This window comes from Suricata suricatta, chromosome 8, assembly GCF_006229205.1.
Source record: "Suricata suricatta isolate VVHF042 chromosome 8, meerkat_22Aug2017_6uvM2_HiC, whole genome shotgun sequence".
Classification (NCBI taxonomy): domain Eukaryota; kingdom Metazoa; phylum Chordata; class Mammalia; order Carnivora; family Herpestidae; genus Suricata; species Suricata suricatta.
This window is the reverse complement of record NC_043707.1, coordinates 134,876,929-134,890,022: the sequence shown is the minus strand read 5'-3', so window position 1 is coordinate 134,890,022 and position 13,094 is coordinate 134,876,929. Positions and strand designations below refer to the sequence as shown.

The 13,094-nt window shown below is 50.3% G+C and overlaps 1 protein-coding gene across 1 annotated transcript in view; it reads left to right on the top strand.

Moving 5' to 3' along the window:
- The first annotated feature begins 12,633 nt into the window (after positions 1-12,633).
- The window catches only part of RBP7 (retinol binding protein 7), a 16,611-nt gene continuing 16,150 nt past the window's right edge, over positions 12,634-13,094 (top strand). Inside the window, 2 exon segments of the mRNA XM_029945917.1 lie at positions 12,634-12,774; positions 12,876-12,996. Coding sequence (XP_029801777.1) covers positions 12,634-12,774; positions 12,876-12,996 — 262 coding nt within the window.

Below are 13,094 nucleotides of genomic sequence, written 5' to 3'. Positions count from 1 at the left end.
CTTTAAAACAAGGGATTAGCAGCACTAAAACCAGAAGACATTCAGTCACACTGGCTGCACATAAGTCGGAAAGCACCCCTCTGGTTTCCCACGTAAAAGGAGCAAAGTGGGAAAAGAGTCCACTTAAAATCCTAACTTGGGCTAGAAAGGGAATTAACATCTTGTGTGTGCCCATTCCTAGGCCTTCTTCACCGAGGGGGGCCAAGGAAACCGTTCTTATGATCATGGTCGTGTAAAACGCACCGCTGGTCGGTCACCTTCGGCTACGCGGTGTGCCCGGCAGAAACTGCAAACGGTTCGCTCTCCCTGGCACAGGTCAGAACTTGGCCAGTTCAGCTTTGCCAAGACACGCCTCCCTGGCGCCCTCCTTCTGAGGCTGGGAGAGAAGTCCAAGCCCTCAGATCCTCAGGAAGGTGCCAGGGGTTTCTGACCCCCACCGGAGGCAGAGAGTGGCCTGGGGAAGGGAATTGCATCCTGATTCATAAACGAAAGCTTGCAAGTTTGGTAAAAATCAGTCGTAAATTAAAAAGTTGCACATCTGGGTGTCCGTCTGTCCTCTTGCTATCTCTGCGGGAACAACCTCAGAGATGCCATCCTGCCGCCGGAGCAGAGCGGACCACGGAGCACGGGGCTCCTGTTCAAGGATTTTAGGAAGTATCAGGGCTATTCGCCCTTCTTGACGGCTTGATGATCAAAAGATGAGCAGAGGTCCTAAGAACGTCCTGAGAAACGCCTCACCGAGTTGGCTCAGCTGTTCTTCTGGCTCGGGGTCCGGAAGAACACGCCGTGATCTCACTCTGAAGTTCTCGGTTGCGCTTCTCAGGAGCCCGCTGTTCCTGCCGCAGCCCACCGTGAGCCTGCCACGCGTGAAGTTTACAGGAAAACGGTCTACTTTCTCGCACTTTTTCTGTCTCCCTTTCGTATGGACTTTAACCAAAGTAGAACTCCCAGATAATCATCAGAGCCATAGTTTTTATGATACAGATGCAAGCTTGTTCTATATAGTCTGCTGCATTAAAATTTTGTGGAAATGTTACCAAGCGGTAAGGGCAAAAAAAAGGACAGAAATAGCTTTCATAGAGTAGTTTCTTGTTACATGAAAATCATCCTGATAAAAAGTTCAATTTCTGATGCCAATAGAACAATTTCCCTTTATGCACTTTATATTTCATACCTACACCATCTAGAGGAAGGCTTGCTAACCCCACCAAAGAAAGGAAGTACAGCTGTGTGGTTGCACCATCAAACAATATGTCGGGGCGCCTGGGGGCTCAGCCGGGTGAGCCTCCGACTTCAGCTCAGGTCATGATCTCGCAGTTCGCAAGGTTGAGCCCTGCGTCCGGTTCTGGACTGACAGCTCGGAGCCTGGAGCCTGCTTCGGATTCTGTGGCTCCCTCTCTCTCTGCCGCTCCCCTGCTCACGTTCTGTCTCTCTCTCTCTCTCTCTCAAAAATAAAATAAAAAATAAACATTAAAAAGTTAAAAAGAAAAAAGAAAATGTTAAAGCTGGCAGATGAATACAATCTCTACAAGAAGAAAAGAGAGGGTGGGGAGAGCGCCTGCTTGACTCAGCGGTCAGAGCGCGTGACTCTTGAGCTGTGAGTTCGAGCCCCATGTTGGGAACAGAGATCGCCTAAAATCTTTTGATTTTAAAATGTTTATTTACTTATTTTGAGAGGGAGAGAATCCCAAGCAGCCTCCACGCTATCAGCACCGAGCCCGACACAAGCGTTGATCTCATGAACCGTGAGATCGTTACCTGAGCTGAAATCAAGAGTTGGTTGCTTAACCAAATGAACCCCCAGGCACCCTCCCAAAAACAAAATCATTTTTAAAAAGCCTGGCAAATGTACCCTACATCTGCTGACTTATTTATTTTTTTCTTTTTAAGAGAGACAGGGCAAGGGGCAGGAGAGGGGCAGAGGGAGAGAGACAATCCCAAGCAGGCTCCACACTCAGCATGGAGCCCATCGCGGGGATTGATCCCACGATCCCGGGATCACGATCCAAGCCAAAATCGAGAGCTCAACCGACTAAGCCATCCAGCCACCCCTGACTTACCCGTACTAAAGCCAACAGGCCAGCCTCACAAAGGCCAGGAGGGGTGCAGAGCCTGGCACCAGTAGGTTTCAGTCTCTCTCTGCCAAAGGAGTGAAGGGTAGCGTCTCCGATCAGGGAGATGAAGGTCATTTCTCCCCCTCCTTACCTTTTTGGAGTTGAGAGTCGAGGCAGTACTGAAAAACGACCGCCCAGAAGCAGACGAAGCTCCCGAAATGAAACCTAAGATTTCTTCTGGAAAACTACACGTAGTCCACGTGACAGGGGTGCCGGCTGCAGAAGGGTCCATTGCCACAAACTTCGCTCTCTCTTATTTTGTAGAAACTTCTTTTACACCGCGGTGCCTTCCTCCCTAGAACTGCCCACCCCACGCAGCTGTGAGTACACTGACCTCCCGACCCGCTGGGTCAAGATAAAGCGTTTGGGAACCGCCCGGGAGACTTGGTGATAGTGAAACTGGCCTATTTTTGGGCTGTTTGTGAATCGATACCTTTGTACACGAGACGGGCTGCTCCGCCTTTTGTCCTCTTACCGAAGATGCTGCTAATGCCCCTGCAGAATCGCACAGTTTTGGGTGACCTCAGGGGCAGAGTTTCCTGTTTTGATAATGGACATTAGAACAGTGCCCTTCACAGGGGAATAAATATTAATAATTGCTGTGACTTCCACTGAGGAAGAAGGAAATATACTGCTGCATTTCCTATCATGCCTTTTTCATAATTTGCTTTTGTAACGTGAATTTTGAGTGTGGGAAATCTGTAAAGCTGGTGCTTTTGTGTTTGACGCTGGTGTTTTTTCATGCTCCTTTACCCCTTACATTGTATAATTTGAATGCAGCAAATGAACAAAATTCCTTTACTGGCCGCTTCGTTCAGCAGAATATACAACATGTGGACGGATTTTGTTGTTGTTTCCCGTTGCGGGGACACGTGTGCTCGGAGGAGTGGGTCCTCCTGGACGGTCAGGGTAGAGACCGGGCCCGAGGGGTGACTTCGGCCGTCTGCTCGATCAGAGGGTGCTCCTGCCCTCCCGCCGTCCTGAGGGCCTCGTGCGGGCGGAAGGAAGCGTTTCCTCAGGGTCGGCACGCGTGGTAAGGGTAGGATTGCTGTTTTTCTTACCGCAAACTCAGATTCATTCTGTCCTGGCCCAGAGGTCACTATATTGTGAAACGGGCTCCTTAACATTTCCTTCTGGGTGTCACGGGGCGTTCCCCGCCCCCCCGCCTTGCTCCTACTCGCTCCCACGGGTCTCACGATCTAAAACATCCTCTGGCATCCACCTAGCGGTGAGGACGTCAGTGTCCGTCCCTGAAATCTGTATCTAGTCTACCAGCCGTTTGAAGTTGATAATGCCAACACTTATTGAGCGCTTACTGTGTGCTGGGTGTGTGTGAGTCAAAGAAACAAGGCACAATTAGGAACCGTGTAAATGACAAACTCAAGGCTTGAATGAGCGGTGTGTCCTCAGAGCCTGTGCTCCTAACGTCTTACATCTTATGCAGCATGTAAGTGTATCTGTTTACTTTGAGAGGGAGAGAAAATCCCAAGCAGGCCCCGCACGGTCAGTGTAGGACCTGACACAGGGCTTGAACCCATGAACTACGAGATCATCATCTGGGCCCAAATCAAGAGCAGGGCACTCAGCTGACTGGGACACCCAAGCGTCCTGTGACATACTATTCTTCAAAGAATGAATTTATAGGCAATTTTTTAAAATTAACGTTTATTTATTTTTGAGAAAGAGACAGAGTGCAAGCAGGGGGGGAGCCGAGAGGGAGGGAGGCTCCGAGCTGTCAGCACAGAGCCTGACATGGGGCTTGAACCCACGAACCGTGAGATCATGACCTGAGCCAAAGTCAGATACCTAACTGATTAAGCCTCCTAGGCACCCCTTTTAGGCAAATCTTGACATTTTCATCCACCCCAAGTGGAGGAGTACAAATAAATAAAACTTTCAGCATATGATAATGTGGTGGTGATGTGTGTGTGTGTGTTCTGTCTACACAGAAGGAACCCACCAGTGTTAGCAGGTCCTTGGAATCGGGGCAGTGAAATCCCAGAGGGAGGAGACGATAGCAGCCACAGTTCACTTTCTTTTCAAAGTTGCATTTAAATCCAAGTTAATTAACATATAGTGTGATAATGCTCCCAGGAGCAGAATGTAGCAATTCGTCCCGTGCATACAGCACCCAGTGCTCATCCCACCCAGGGCCCTCCTTAACGCCCATCCCCCATGTAGCCCATCCCCCCCCCACTCCAGCCCCCCTCGGTTTGTTCTGTATGTGAGTCTCCTGGTCTGCCTCCCTCTCTGTTTCTTATAGTCCACATAGGAGCGAAATCATACGCTATTTGTCTTTCTCTGACTACGTCTTTGACAGCATAATACACTCTAGTTCCATCCACGTTGTTGCAAGTGGCAAGATTTCATTCTTCTTGATCACCGAGTCACATGCCATTTATACCACAACTTTTTTTTAAATTTTTAATGTTTATTTATTTTTGAGAGAGAGAGAGAGAGCAGGGGAGGGGCAGAGAGAGACTGAGACAGAGTCCAAAGCAGGCTCCAGGCTCTGAGCTGTCACCACAGAGTCCTACACGGGCTTGAACTCACGAACCGTGAGATCATGACCTGAGTCGAAGTCGGACAACTTAACCGACTGAGCCACCCAGACGCCCCTATACCACAACTTCTTTTTCCGTTCATCAATTGATGGACATTTGGGCTCTCTGCATACTTTGGCTATTGTTGATAGCGCTGCTATAAACATTTAGGGGGGTGCCCCTTTGAATCAGCATTTTTGTATCCTTTGGATAAATTCCTAGTACTGCAATTGCTGGGTCGTAGGGTAGCTCTATTTTTAGTCTTCTGAGGAACCTCCATTCTGTTTTCCAGAGCGGCCGCCCCAGTTTGCATTCCCACCGGCGCCGCCGCAAAGGTGTCCCCTTCCTCCTTCTCGCCAACACCTGCTGTTTCCTGAGTTGCTCATTTTAGCGCAGTTCACTTTTAATCAGAGAGAGGGAGGGAGGGAGGGAGGAAGGAAGGAAGGAAGGAAGGAATGAAGGAAGGAGCCCATTCCAGTACTGTAGTGCCACCCTGGAGCCCTGGTGACAGCAGGACAGAGCAGAAGCTTCCAGCACCAGACATGCCAGGCACCTGACTGGGGTGGGGGGTGGGGCCGTGGACTCTCAGAATCTCTTTCTGTAAAATAATGCAGTGACCTCTGGGGACCGTCCAGCTCCGAAATGCAGTTGACCTGGTGGAGAGCTGCCACCTGTCCCCTCACCACCCAGCTGCCACCTGTCCCTCCTCCTGTGGGTGACCAGCAAGCATGTCTGAGAACGCTGTTACGACGTGAAGTGCCGCGGGGAGCACACGAGCCCAAGACCGTCTCTGCCGCCGGGTTGCCTGCAGTTAGGAGGCAAGAGAGACAAGGCTACATTTTGAGCATCAGCAAAGAACTCTCCAGAATCCCTCCTGCTGGTTTCCTCAGAAAGAGCCCCCTCAGGCCCCGTGGGACAGGAAGCCAGGGTGGAGGGCGCTCCAGAGGGGCTCCTCATACGATAAGTTATTTGTCACTTACCTGAAATTCAAGGGGTCCTATTTCTGTTCTGATTTGGGGGCTTTTGTTTTTCCAACTCGGGCAACCTTAGCTTAGCTGGGAGGAAGAACCTACACGGAGGTACAGAGAGCGGGCACGACATGGCAGTTACAGTGGCACTAAGGGCTTTGCAGGAGGCTCAGAGAAGTGGGGAGGACGGGCAAGCAGAAAGGAGGGATTAAAAAAAAAATCATTTGCCCAGGGCGCTAGGCTGGCTCAGCGGAAGGAGCATGTGATACTTGATCCCGGGGTCATGGGTTGCAGCCCCACTCTGGGCTTAGGGATTACTAAATAAATAAAACTTTAAAAAATAAATAGGGGCGCCTGGCTAGTTCAGTCAGTTAAGCATCAGACTTCAGCTCAGGTCATGGTCTCACGATTTGTGAGTTTGAGCCCTGCATCGGGCCCTGTGCTGACAGCTCGGCGCCTGGAGCCTGCTTCCGATTCTGTGTCTCCCCACTCTCTGCCCCTCCCCTGCTCACGCTCTGTCTCTCCTTCAAAAATAAATAACCATTGGGGCACCTGGGTGGCTCAGTCGGTTAAGCATCCGGCTTCGGCTCAGGTCATGATCTCACGGATGGTGGGTTCGAGCCCTGCGTCAGGCTCTGTGCTAACAGCTAGCTCAGAGCCTGGAGGCTGTTTCAGATTCTGTGTCTTTCTCTCTCTCTGACCCTCCCCTGCTCCTGCTGTGTCTCTCTGTCTCTTAAAAATATATAAAAAACATTAAAAAAAACAGTATCACTCCTGAAGTAGTATTTTACTTAACGTTTGCTAAGAAGCCTCAGCAAGTTAAACATGCTCAGAACTGGACCATAATTAGCTCTTCTGCCTTTAAAGAGGCTTCAAAAGGCAAGTAAGTTACTCGGGGAGACAAGAGAAACGTTTACTTTTATTTATTTTCTATGTCAGGCATTTTTCACTGCAGCTCAGCTCCAGGTCATCTGAACAATAAGGACACTTATACCCAGACGTACAGACAGAGGGCAGGATCCCGGTGCATGGGTACCGGGAGCCAATGGGGTCATCAGGGGACCCAGGGTCTTTTCAGTCCTCTACTGTGTAGGTCCCAGTGTCCTAAGCCTGCTGTTCCTTGAGTTGTAGAACAAGGCTTCCTTGTCCACGTTCAAAAGTGTGGAGAAAGCCTGGCTCCCCAGGGCTTTGTAAAACCAAAGGAACAGCTTTCCCTACAAGCCTATCAGGCTTATCAGTATATATCCTTGGCTGGTTCGGATTCACTGAAACCCGCTGGTCCTTAAAGCCAATCACTGTCAAAGGAGCTAGGATTTCTGTGATTGCCTGAGCCTTAAGCTACTCCGATCGTTCCCCTGGGCCTGGGCCCAGCTCCATGATGGCCATGTTTCCCTGCCCTGGGGACCGGAAGTATGGGTGGCACCAAGCGTCCACAGTGTCCACGCCTTTCTTTGCTGAGCCAGTGCCAGACCCCATCAGGTGACATAACTGGATCCACTGCAAGAGCCTGTCATTGACTCCCGTCCGTTTGTGTTTTTTTAAGTTTATTTCTTTTGAGAGAGACAGACACAGCACAAGTGGGGGAGGGGCAGAGAGCGAGGGTGGGAGAGAGAAGCCCAAGCAGGCTCTGTGCTGCTAGCTCAGAACCCATGAAGCCAAAAGACCACGTCCTGAGCTGAAACCAACAGCAGGACTCGTAACCGACCGAGCCACCCAGGCGCCCCACCCCCACCCTCACCATCTGCTTTTGTCAAGGAGGAGCGGTGTTGGCACACAGGTTAAGGACCCCAACTTGGCTATAACTTTATGATTTACTTTGCTGGTATCCAATGGAGGTAAAGAAAGGGCTCAAATTGGCTAAATAAATCCCACTTCTCTTTCCGGAGATAACTTTTGGTCCTCATCTAGAAGAAAGATCTCAGAATTATGGAGAAGTGAGGTGCCTGAGTGGTTAAGCGTCTGACTTCAGCTTAGGCTCTGATATCACGGTTCATGAATTCGAGCCCCACATCGGGCTCTCTGCTGTCAGTGCAGAGCCCACCTCGGATCCTCTGTCCCCCCCTCTCTCTGATGCTCTCTCTCTCTCTCAAAAATAAATAAACTTAAAAAAAAAAAAAGAATTGTGGAAGAGAAAATTACTCTCTATCCCATGGCCAAGCCCCGTCTATGTCCACTGCAAATGAAGTTCAACTCTATCCATTCTAAACGGCCCTTGCTCAAGTTGGCCAAAAGCCATAGCACAAATTTAGCACAACGCTAAAATTATTATTAGTTATTTCTGTGAGTTTCATTTTCAGGCCAACAATTAGAACAATAAAATTTTAAGGGTAGGCAGTAAGTTATGACTCCTTCATGTCCTGCTCCATCAGTTTTCTGGAATTTAAACTGGCTTCATGCTCCAGGAATCTGGTCAGAGTTCATAGTGCTGTGCCCTTTAAATGGCAAGATATAGGGGCACCTGTGTGGCTCGGTTGGGCAGCCGACCTCGACTCAGGTCATGATCTCACAGTTTGTGAGTTCGAGCCGCATGTCGGGCTCTGTGCTGACAGCTCGGAGCCTGGAGCCTGCTTTGGATTCTGTGTCTCCTTCTCTCTCTGCCCCTCCCCTGCTCACACTCTGTCTTTCTGTCTCTCAAAAATAAATGTTGAAAATAATAATAATAAACAAATAAATAAAACAAAATAAACAACAAATAGCAAGATATAGCTAATCCCAGGATTTGTTATCAGCCTGTCACATGCCCCCAAGGGAATCAATGTCTCACACTTAGAAGAATCAACAGTCTTATTCTGGGCAAGGCAGTGCCGCTCTGAGTAAAAATGGCATTTCTCCTTTGGAAAAGGTCGTAGCCATTCATTTAGCATTTACGGATCACTGACCAGAACCGTCCTAGGCCCTGGGGGTGCTATAGAGGCAAATGAGATGAACATGGTCTCTGCCCTTGACATTGTAATGAAAATTTCAGGAAATCAATAAACAAACCAAAAAAAGATAACTGTGGGTTATGCTAATTATGAAGGAAGTAGGCAGAGATGTGATGCAGAGTAAATGGTTACCAGAAGTGTATCAGAAGGATGTTCTGGAAAGATGACTCTTAGAGATCTCATAGGTTAAAATTTTTTTTTAATGTTTATTTATTTTTGAGAGACAGAGCATGAGCGGAGATGGGCAGAGAGAGAGGGAGACACAGAATGGGAAGCAGGCTCCAGGCTCCGAGCTGTCAGCACAGAGCCCGACACGGGGCTCAAACCCACAAACGTGAGATCATGACCTGAGCTGAAGTTGGATGCTTAACTGACTGAACCACCCAGGCGCCCCAACTCTTAGAGATTTTTGAAGAGAGTCAAGTATTTATTTTGTCCAAGTTCTAAACCAACTGAAAAATAAGATGAAAAAAGCAACAAATGAACAAAAATAACATCTTTTTAAACTCCAAAAAATTGTTTTATGTTATTTCTTTATTTTGAGAGCAAGAGAGAGCAGAGGAGGGGCAGAGAGAGGGAGAGAGAGAATCCCAAGCTGGCAGTGGAGAGCCTGATGCAGGGCTCAAACTCAAGAGTCAGACACTTAACGAACTGAGCCACCCAGATGCCTCTCTTTATAAAAAAATTTTCCTTCGAGTACTCTCTACACCCAACATCATCACCCCGAGATAAAGAGCCTTACCCTCCACCGGCTGAGGACGTCTGGAAAAAGGTAGGAGTTGTAGGAGCCTGGGTGGCTCAGTTGGTTAAGCGTCCAACTTCAGCTCAGGTCACGATCTCACAATTTGTGAGTTTGAGCCCCGTGTGGGACTCTGTGCTGACAGCTCAGAGCCTGGAGCCTGCTTCTGATTCTGTGTCTCCCTCTCTCTCTGACCCTCCCCTGCTCATGTTCTGTCTCTCAAAAATAAACATTTTTTAAAAGTTAAAAAAAAAGAAGGTTTGGAATTGAAGGTTGGTGTGCAGGTCAGAGCAGAATAGGTAAACGTGACAGGTTATGTGTTTCCCAAGGGGCTGTCACAAGATCCCCCCCTCCCACTCGCTCTTCTTACAACGTGACATCGAGAAATGCGGTCCGAGTTTGCTCCCTGTGGGTTGGCAAAAGCCCGTGACTCAGGTAGAAACGATGTTATGTGACTTCTGAGACCAGGTCATGAAACACAGTACAGCATCTTTCTGGTTCTCTTGGGACACTCTCTCCTAGAGCCCAGCCACCCATGCTGGGGGGGAGCGGAAGTGGTCCGAGGACAGGCCCCCATGGAAAGGGACCTGGGCTCCCAGCGGGCAGACAGCCAGCACCCACAGGCCAGCCGTTCTGGAACTGTCTTGTCGCGCCCTGCCAACGGGGGTCAGGTTACCCCAGCCTGTGCTGTGTGCACACAGCCAGCCTCGCTGAGCGATGCCCATCTTGCAGATTTATGAGGAAATTAATTATTTTGTGTTACTTTTAAGCCATTAAGTTGGGGGGACAATAATAACCTATACACTAAGCAGCCTACACGTCAGAACGGTCTCCCAGAGAGAGAAGGGAAGAAGCAAAAACTGGAACTACCCTGTGTTTAGAGTGTTTGACAGATTATCTCGTAGAGAAAGAATGTTTCGATGATTGTGGTTCTCGTTTTCTCGTTTTCTTGGAAATGAGTTTTTCTAGAACTCTTCTGCTTGTCGCTGTGAAACTCCCGGGGGTTGGGCGCTCCTTCAGTCCTGGGGGGACCGGGATGGGTGGTCACCTCGTTGCCCCTGAGCAGAGAACTCACTCCGCTTCTAGGAGAATGAAGTAGGTTTGCAAAGAGGCCAGGGTGTTTGGGAGAAACTCCCATCGCTGGAGAGCATGATTAGAAAAGACTGTTGCGCTAATTGTGACTCATGAACTGGAAACGAAGGACCTAGCCGTGCAAAAACCAGGAGAAACACTTCTAAGGAAGGGGGAGCACTATATACAAGGACCCTGACAAAGAAAGCAAAGCTGTGTGATTGGGGCTCCTGAGTCCAGGGAGACCGGATTTTGTGGGAGAAGTATCCAGAAGCCAAACCAGGAAGGGCCTTATGAACCATAGGACAGAGTGCAAATTTCCTTTTAAGAAAATAGAACAGGGGCGCCTGGGTGGCTCAATCAGTTGAGCGTCCAACATCGGCGGCTCAGGTCATGATCTTGCGGTTGACGAGTTCGAGCCCCATGTCGGGCTCTGTACTGACAGCTCAGAGCCTGGAGCCTGCTTTGGATTCTAGGTCTCCCTCTCTCTCCGCTCCTGCCCCACTCATGCTCTCTCGCTCTCTCTCTCTCTCTCTCTCTCAAAAACAAACATTAAAAGAAAAATAAAAAATAGAACAACACGGAAGGGTTTTAAACAGCAGAGTGATAAGATCTGAATTCCGTTTCTCGAGAGCTTGCCCTGGCTGCAGGGTGGAGACAGGGGTCTGGTGGGATCAAAGCGGAAGCAGCAAGTTCAGGGAGGAGGCAAGACATGACGGCAGCTTGGGTTGGGACAGTGGAACCAGCAAGCCTTGCCAGCGGATTCGGGAAATGGAAGGGCAGAGCAGGGCGAAATCCACGGTGTCCTCGGGGTATCTGGCTTGAGCGGCCAGGGGGCTGAGAAACCAGTCCAGTGGTTCACACAGGTAAGGAGAGCCGGGGAATGCCCGCGGCATGCCATCCTGGACGGGTTTGCGATGCGTTTCAGACATCCAAGTGGAGACATCCGGTAGGCAGTGAGAGGTGGCTCAGGAGCTCAGCAGTCAGGCTGCCTGGGATCCAGATTCTTCCACCAACTGAATGACCTTGGGCAGGTTACTTAACCTCTCTTTATCTCAGATTTTGTCTCTGTCAAATGGACATAATAAAGTAACTATTGGAGAAGTAGGATTTTGTGACAAGTGGTAATATACATAGGAAGCACTCAGAAAATATTAACTATTGATAGATTTGAGTATGGGGCCCCTGGCTGGTAGAACCAGTTGGTAGAACATGGCGACTCTTGATCCTGGGGTTGTAAGTTTGAGCCCTACCTTGGTAGGGAGATTACTTAAAAATGAAATATTTTTTAAAATACACGGGTGAGGTCAAAAATGGACTTCTAAGTCTTTGGGTCAGCCTGTAGAAGATGGTGTTTGTGGCTAATCTTGTAGGTTAGCCTTCATTCCCAACCCCCATCTCTTTTGCCTTCCTCTCCTGTCAAGATGGAAGAGAGATGAGAGATTCCTTAGACTCCCTTGCAATTAGAAGTGGCATGTGACATGGGGTGCCTGAATGGCTCAGTCCACCTCCAACTCTTGATTTCGGCTCACGTCATGATCTCATGGTTCATGAGTTCAAGCCCCATGTGGGGCTCTGTGCTGATAGCTCAGAGCCTACTTGAGATTCTTTCTCTCTCCCTCTCTCTCTCTGCCCATTCCTGACTCATTCTCTCTCTCTCTCAAAATAAACATTAAACAAAGAAGAAAAAAGAAGGGGCATGTGACACAGATTTGGCCAATGAGCATAAACAAATCTGATGAAGGGATAATGGCAGGTGCACCTTCCTTCTCCCCTTGAACGTGGATGTTGTGGCTGGAGAGCCAGCAGCCAGCCCCGATGGCGAGGTGACCAACCAGCAGCATAAAAGGCCAGAGAATCAGAGAGGTGCTGCTTCTGTGGAATGAAGTATCCAGATCATCACCAGCAACCTTTCATCCCAGGACGGCTTGATAGGTAAGAAAAATAAACCTCTCCATAGACTGAGACCACTAGAGCGGGGTTTACTGACCTTTCATTTGCAGCTGCAACACTAATTAATTAATGCCTCGAGTTTGAAGGAGATGCCCTTGGTCATTACCGGGTAGGCAGAGAAAAAAGTGTGGCTTGGAACAGCCTGGGGTGCGCCTGGGTTTAGAGTTCAAGCGGAGAAGGAGGGGGGGGGGGGCGGGAAAGAGGGAGTGTCTCCGAGGATAGGAAAGCTGGGATCCTGGAGGGGGTCGGAGCAGGTGCGTCCCCGCTCAGCTCGGCTCCTCCCCGGCTCCTCCCCGCGCTGTCCCCGCCGCGGTCCCGCACATGCCGGGCTCCCGGGCCCGCAGAGGAACCGAGGCCCCGCCGCCCAACGTCTCCCTGCCCCCGCCGCCCGCCGGCCTCAGTGGCACCGGCGCCTGGAACGTGCTCAGCGGCGACAACTCCGAGGGCTGCGTGCGGGCCTGGGTAGGACGCGAGAGGTGGCCGTCCTGGGTGGGCGCTGAGGCAGCCCCGCCAGACCTGGCCGTTTTCCCGGGGGCCGCCGTTACCCGCCCCCCGTCTGCCAGTCCCCCGTCCTCCCGCGCCTCCCGTCCCCGTCTGCCCGTCTCACGGTCCTCTGGTCCCCGGTAGCCCCCCATCCTCCATCCGCCGTCCCCCTGTCCCCGTCTTTTCGTCCTCCATCTCCTGGTACCAAGCCCCCCACCCCCGCCGCCGTCCCCCTGGTCTTCGCATCTCCCCGTCCTGTGTCACTACCTTGGACCATCCTTTGTCCCCACCCCCATCCC